This window comes from Apis dorsata, unplaced genomic scaffold (assembly GCF_000469605.1).
Source record: "Apis dorsata unplaced genomic scaffold, Apis dorsata 1.3 scaffold_293, whole genome shotgun sequence".
In the NCBI taxonomy this organism is placed as follows: Eukaryota; Metazoa; Arthropoda; class Insecta; order Hymenoptera; family Apidae; genus Apis; species Apis dorsata.
The window spans coordinates 63,883-70,742 of record NW_006263568.1 but is presented as its reverse complement, the minus strand read 5'-3'; the positions used below and the strand labels follow the sequence as shown (position 1 = coordinate 70,742).

The 6,860-nt window shown below is 22.2% G+C and overlaps 3 protein-coding genes across 5 annotated transcripts in view; 2 read left to right on the top strand and 1 right to left on the bottom strand.

Annotated features, from left to right (window-relative positions):
• LOC102677934 (transcriptional adapter 1-like) overlaps positions 1 to 1,507 on the top strand; it is a 2,030-nt gene extending 523 nt beyond the window's left edge. The window contains exons 2-5 of one of the 2 annotated variants that reach the window (XM_006617128.2): positions 171 to 207; positions 302 to 511; positions 601 to 1,113; positions 1,202 to 1,507. In XM_006617128.2, coding sequence (XP_006617191.1) covers positions 171 to 207; positions 302 to 511; positions 601 to 1,113; positions 1,202 to 1,333 — 892 coding nt within the window. In that variant the 3' untranslated portion in view covers positions 1,334 to 1,507. The remainder of the gene's footprint in view (positions 1 to 170; positions 208 to 301; positions 512 to 600; positions 1,114 to 1,201) is intronic. The other variant, XM_031511204.1, reaches the window with a different exon arrangement.
• A 157-nt stretch (positions 1,508 to 1,664) lies between these two features.
• Positions 1,665 to 4,113, bottom strand: LOC102677709 (AP-3 complex subunit mu-1). Of its 2 annotated transcripts, none has more exons than XM_006617127.2 (9): positions 3,815 to 4,113; positions 3,397 to 3,581; positions 3,077 to 3,086; positions 2,842 to 3,001; positions 2,632 to 2,745; positions 2,386 to 2,565; positions 2,139 to 2,297; positions 1,975 to 2,025; positions 1,665 to 1,903 (listed from the first exon to the last, which is right to left on the bottom strand). In XM_006617127.2, exons 1-9 carry the CDS (start codon positions 3,847 to 3,849, stop codon positions 1,769 to 1,771), a joined length of 1,029 nt encoding a protein of 342 aa, XP_006617190.1. In that variant the 5' UTR covers positions 3,850 to 4,113; the 3' UTR covers positions 1,665 to 1,768. The 2 variants fall into 2 exon arrangements, with proteins under 2 accessions (XP_006617190.1, XP_006617189.1); XM_006617126.2 differs by having other exon boundaries at positions 3,077 to 3,311; positions 3,815 to 4,112.
• Positions 4,114 to 4,427: 314 nt separating this feature from the next.
• Positions 4,428 to 6,860, top strand: part of LOC102678540 (conserved oligomeric Golgi complex subunit 5) — a 3,724-nt gene continuing 1,291 nt past the window's right edge. The window contains exons 1-9 of the mRNA XM_006617215.1: positions 4,428 to 4,482; positions 4,546 to 4,670; positions 4,821 to 5,040; positions 5,124 to 5,266; positions 5,343 to 5,609; positions 5,782 to 5,902; positions 5,960 to 6,077; positions 6,155 to 6,295; positions 6,440 to 6,820. Coding sequence (XP_006617278.2) covers positions 4,653 to 4,670; positions 4,821 to 5,040; positions 5,124 to 5,266; positions 5,343 to 5,609; positions 5,782 to 5,902; positions 5,960 to 6,077; positions 6,155 to 6,295; positions 6,440 to 6,820 — 1,409 coding nt within the window. The 5' untranslated portion in view covers positions 4,428 to 4,482; positions 4,546 to 4,652. The remainder of the gene's footprint in view (positions 4,483 to 4,545; positions 4,671 to 4,820; positions 5,041 to 5,123; positions 5,267 to 5,342; positions 5,610 to 5,781; positions 5,903 to 5,959; positions 6,078 to 6,154; positions 6,296 to 6,439; positions 6,821 to 6,860) is intronic.

The window sequence follows — 6,860 nt, the reverse complement described above, 5'->3', positions numbered from 1 at the left end:
TAAATTTAAAATATTTTAATTATAAATAAAACATTATAATTCAGAATTTCTAATAATTTTAAACTATTATAATTGTTCCAATTTTTTATTTATTTCATTATTAATTTTTTATTTATTTAAAAAAAAAATAATTTTCAAATATTATTTAAAGAATTTTATTTTGTTGACAGATACTTTGAAAAGATGAAACTTTGGTTTCAGATGAAGGTATTAATGTTATTATAAAATTTAGTATTTTAAAAATTTATAACATTATTATTATATTATTAACATTATCATTTATTAAATGTTGTAATTATAGACAACGAAAGAAGAATTTGATTGTGAAGCAAGAAATATTATGACAGAAGATCAAGTTCATCTTCATAATGAATTTCTTCTTTGTTTATTTAATAAAGTTAGAGGTTTAGCTGCTGCAACACCTACACGAAAATTAGATCGAGATAAAGCTATAAAAGAAAAGAGATTAAGATTAAAACGTAAATATAAAACTGATAAATCAAATTTTGAGGTATAAAATAATTATTTAGTTAATTAATTTTTATATAATTAATGTTGGATATATAAACTATAATTTTTTTATATTTGTTTTATATTTAGCCTGTAGATATGTATGTTGAAGTCTTAAGTCAAACTTCATCACCTGTTGGAGATGAGCCTATTGGAGCCAATCGTTCTAGTGCTCAAGAACTTGTTCTGCCAGATAGAACTTTTGTTTTAGCAAGATTAATGTTAGCAGCATGGGAAAATAATATGGATGGAGCAGAAGAAAATACTGCACATATAGTTATTGCAGCTACACAAATTTTTTTAAAAAATATACTTACAGCAATATTTACAAGAAGAAAAGGATATGCTATTAGAGATGGTTCATTTATTTATAATATTGGAGAACCAGTACCTAGTTCATGGAAAAGAAATTCTACTCATATATTAAAATCATCAGATTATATTGCAACAGAAATAATAGATCCTTATGGTCAAGTTCCTATGATAAAACCAAATATTGAAGAAGCAGAACAAGCTACAGCTTTTGCTTATGCATGTTCTCCACAAATTATTCCACCTTCATTAAAACCTGTTAATACAGCTGATTTACAATATACGCTAAAGGTAAAAAAAAAATTATAATTACTAAAATTACTTAAATATATATGATATTTAATATTTTATATTTTTAATATCTTTTTATTTTATATAGATTTATAAAAATCTTGTTAGCAATCATACTATATATGCAACTAATATGGAACGTTTATTTACATATTCTACACATCCAACATGGGAAGACCTTGAAGCTAAAAAATTATCATGTCATCAATATATAATATAAATAATTTGTTTTTCTTATATAAATAGATTACACTTTAAAATAATTATTTAAAATATATATAAACTAAAAATTTAGGTTTATAATATTTTTTAATAAAATATACTTTGTTAATAAGATGAATTATAAATTAATTTAAGATATATAATTATATCTTTTCAATATTTTTTCTTTTCATAAATTTTATGTTTATTTTCTTAACTGTAAATATTTTTTTATTATTCTATTATTAACATAATGTACTATAGATTGAAAAATATAATTATATATTTATCTAGAGATTTACAAAATGTATAGAAATTTATTATATTATGTAATATAAATGAAAATTGAGTTTGTTTTATATCGTTTTATTTTCAATTATTTATATTCTTATAAAGTTTAAAATACGTATTTAGTCTTAAGAATGATATGAGAAATTTTTCACATTATTTTTATTTACATTCTAATTTGAAATTTTCCAGCTTTAGTAATATATTTAACACCTTTGAATGGTTTATATTTTTCTCCATACATATCTAATCGATTAACTTTTAAACCAGAAACTGCCAATTGGTTAATTGTAAAATGAACCTAAAATAAAATAATTTTTTAATTTTATCTATCTAATAATAATATAAAATACTCATATGAAATATCCATACATTAATGGCAGGATTAGATTCCATTGTACTGGCAGAATTTTGAACAGTAATCTAAAAAATTATTTTTTATTTATTATTATTTATTATTATTTTTTTTTAGTAATTTCTGCATATTTTTTTTAAATTTTAAAAGATTAATTGTAATTTTATTATTATTGTTATACCGAGCCTCTTAAATTAGGTAATTTAGAAACATCTATTCTTCCAATATCCCATAATAGTATTTTGCTAACAGGATCAAATGAATATTTTCCTTGGTTTGGAGTCAGTGTACAATTTAAAACTATTTTTGGCATAGGAATTTCTAATGTTACATTTTCTACCTAAAATACATGTAATGTCTTAAATTTATATTAATTTTCATATTTTAACATAGAAATAAAATATATATATGTATATATATATATATACAGTTCTGCCAATGGTTTGTTTTGGTCCAACAGTTATATCTAATCTACCACCTCCTAATTCTTTGAGGCTTATATTATGCCTTACATATATTGGAATTGCCACAATACTTTGTGATCCTATATGATAAGAAAGAAGACGAAAATTACCATCTGGTGGAATAAAAGAAAGTATTCGTTCAGACTGGAAAAAAAATATTTTGTTAATAAATTAAATATTTACTAAGTTTAAATATTTACTTATTCTTACCTCCCATCGTTTGAATCTAACACAAGGATGAAAACTAACATCATCAAATAATCTAGGATTCATAAAGGAAAGTGTTAAATCTGGCATACCACTTAATTTTATACAACAGTCAATCTATAATTTAAACAATATATTGCAAATATTCTTATTAATATAATTCTTATCATATCTTATCATATTAATATTAATTACATTAGACAAAAAACATACATAGCCTTGAATTTCTGCAAATACAGTTGCACCAGTTCTATCAATAATAGCATCAACTTCTTCCACAACATCAAAGTATGCTTCATTATTTGTATATTTAACACCAGTACGTCTCCAAGGAACATTGGATAATTGTCCACTTGGTAATGTTGCACTAACACTATATATATATACATAGAATTAAATATAATTTATAATTTTTATATTTTTATTCATATATATTTAATTAACATACTTAGATTTTCCTGTAACAGTATTTGCAATAGTTCTTAATATATTTGGTGGTTTAATAAGTTCTTTCAAAATATTAGATTCTGTGGCTAATGGAAAACCATTGTCCAACATTTCATCCAATAATTCATAGACAACCACATAATTTTCTTTTATAATAGTTTCTGTACATTCACTAAAATAATCTTCAAAAGTATCTACTACTCTATGTAAAAATTCTATTACAAATAATGGTGGAACTAATACAAAAATGTAAAACAAAAATAATATTTAGAATAGAATTTGTAATTAATATAAATTTATCATTTACATTTTAATAAATACCTTCTGTCATACATACTGCAACAAAAAACATGTTACAACGATATATACTAATAAGATAATGATGAGGTGTAGCTATTACAGGTGGTGTATCTTCAGGAGATAAAACTCTCCTTTGTTGATCAAAAAAATAGTCACATAATGATCGTGCCACTGCACTTTTCCAATGCTTTTCCATAAAAACATCTCTAAGAATAATATTAATAAATATTATTAATATTTAATTTTATTTAATTACATTAAAACTAAAAATATTAAAATAAAAAATTAAAAATATAAAATATTTCTTAAATATGAATAAAAACTTTAGATATTATACAATAAACATCTACTATATATATTATGACAAAATCATATGCAGACATTTAACCAAATAGCTATTAAATATTAAATATATATTTTTCTTTTGATTCATACTTACCCTGACGAATTAATAATAAAAAGACTATGTATCATTTTTTTATAAGAAATTATTTTAGACAAATTAATATTTAAAATTATTTGCCAATTTTATTTTAATATTCTACATATACTTGACATATGGTTCTGTATTTACAAATTAATACTAACACTCGTGCATCATGAATCTACATTTATAAGATGCTTGTATAAGCTGCATGCTGCATGTAATAAAAAAGATAGCTATGTGCACAGAAAGATATTTTTATTAGTGAAATCTTGGCTTAAAATAAACATGAATAATAAAATAGTTAATTAGTGTAATAAATAAATATAACGTTTAAAAATTAATTAAAAATAAACTAATTATAATTTTTATAAAATTTGGTTACGTATCATTAATTATCTTTTATTTTAAATTTGTATTTTCGTTATTATTAATTCAATAATGGAAGAAATTACAAAGAATTGGATGGATATAGAAAACGATGGTAATTTATTATATGTTATATATTATTTATATGTTATTCGTTTAATTATAAAATTGAAAATATTCTTTTATTAATATTTTAAATTTAATATTTTAAATTTTTTTAGACTTTTTTAAACAATTTTTTAATGATGAATCCAAAAAAAATGATATTAATCAAATACTATCAGTAGCACAACAAATAAATAAATTAGGACAAGGTAAATAAAAAAATTATCTCTTATACAATATTATGATATATACAATATATTTTTTTGCCATAGCTATTGAAATCTTAAACACAGAATTACAAAAGCAAGTATTAGCCAATCATGAAGATTTATTATCACAAGCAACTTGGGTAGAAAAATTAGAAAGTGTGCTTTCAATAATGCAATTACATGTTCAGGTATGTATATAACATAAATGCATTCTTAAATATAAAGAAAAATATAAATTATTTTAAATGAAAAATATATTTTATTTAATTATTATTAGTTATTATACATATATTTATTATTGATATAGATATTAATAAAAATGAATATTTATATTCTAGAGTCTTTTGTCAGCTGTAGAACGTTTACGTGGAAAAATTATTGACCCTTTCAATAGAATTGAGACTCAGACAATTGTCTTAGCAAGACTTCATGAAACTTCTGATTTATTACGAAGAGTAGCCAGAATGCAACATTTATCAAAACGTTTATGTTCTCAAATGACAAATAACATGCAAGGTCCAGATATTATAAAAGCTGCAAATAGTCTTCATGAACTTGGTATTAATTTATTTATAATTTTTATTTTATGACATTGCAAAATATACTGTTTATAAGAGAAATATAATAATCTAAATTTATAGAACAATTGATGATGGATACAGATTTAAATGGATTAGATGTTATTGCTGATGATCAACAAGTTATAAAATCTCATAGAACAACAGTACAGAGAATAGCAACTCATACTTTATCCCAAGGATTACAAACAATGGATAGAACTAAAGTATACAAGTCTATATTTTATATTAATTAGATATTATTATCTTTTATAATTATTAATTATAATTTGCAACAAATAGGTTAGTACAGCTGTACAAGTATTTCAAAATCTGAGAATTATAAATGGAGCTGTAGATAATGTTATAGATACTGCTTTATCTGAAATTGAAAAAATTGCTACAGAATCATTAGATGTAACTTTAACAACAAATCAAGATCTTGGAAAAAGAGCAGCACCTGGACGAGCTACTATTCCTTCTCCAGGATCTTCTGGAAATTTACGCACTCGAATCTGGGAAAATCTTGAAAGACTTTTTCAAGATACTCTTTACACACATTGTTTGCAAGTAATTAATAAACATTTATTTTGTTTTCTTGAATTCTATTATAATTCTACTATAAAGAATATTATTTTCATTTGTATCGTTACAGTGCATTATCAGTTGTATTATTTATATTATTATTATATTATATATATTATATTATTATTATATATATATATATATTATATTATTATAGATTGAATTATTACAAAGAATATTATTAGAATATCATACAAAGGGATTAGATGAATTATCACAAAAATTTTGGAATAGTGTGAATTGTCTACTCTCAAAAGTATTAATTGAACGTACACAAGGTAAATATCAATCATATTAATCTTTTAATGCAAAATTTATCTTATTTATATTTTAAGGATCATCATTTGTGAAACAAGCATTAGAAGGCGAATATCCAAAATTTTTAAGAATATTTCTTGATTTAAGAAAACGTTTAAAAGAGCGATCACAGAGTATTGGTATTTATAAAATTAAGTAAATAAAAATATTTAATTAGATTTATTATCTAATTTATTTTATGTAATACAAATAATATATTTATATTTTTTTAGTCATGATATATTATTACCATTTGAAAATGCATATTTATCTCGATCAGTATCACGTTTATTAGATCCAGTACATACTATGTTTTCTGGAGAAGGATTGCCAACACAAGATGAAATTGATGGTCTTATACGAACAATAACAAAGTAACTTAAAATAATACATATATATATTCAAATTCAATTAGAACTTAACTTAATAGATAATCACATTTGTAATTATTATAATTATTATAATTATTATAATTATATATCAATATTAATTTTCATCAATATCAAATTTCATTACAGTGAATTAAGTGTATCATTAGTCGATGATGGTCTTTCAACAGTAGTTGCTCGTAATGTAGGAAAAGCTATAAGATTGTTTTGCTTAAAATGTGAACAAGGATTACTTGTGGGTGGAGAAGCTAGTCAAGTAATTGATTCTCCAACCACTGTTCAACAGACAAATGTATCTCTTGCAAACCTACTTTATTATCTTTCTAGTCAAATAACTCGTGTAATAGCAAATTTATCTGGTCTCCCATCTGAAGGAAGTTCAATAATTTCTATAGCTCTTAAAGAAATAGATTTATTAACAAAAAATATATTATCGCCATTATTGGCTTCTATTAATGATGCAATTGAAAGTATTATTTTAACTATGCATGATGATGCAGAATTTCGAGAGTAAGTGAATATGTTATCATTTCAAAGAAAATTTTGAAAT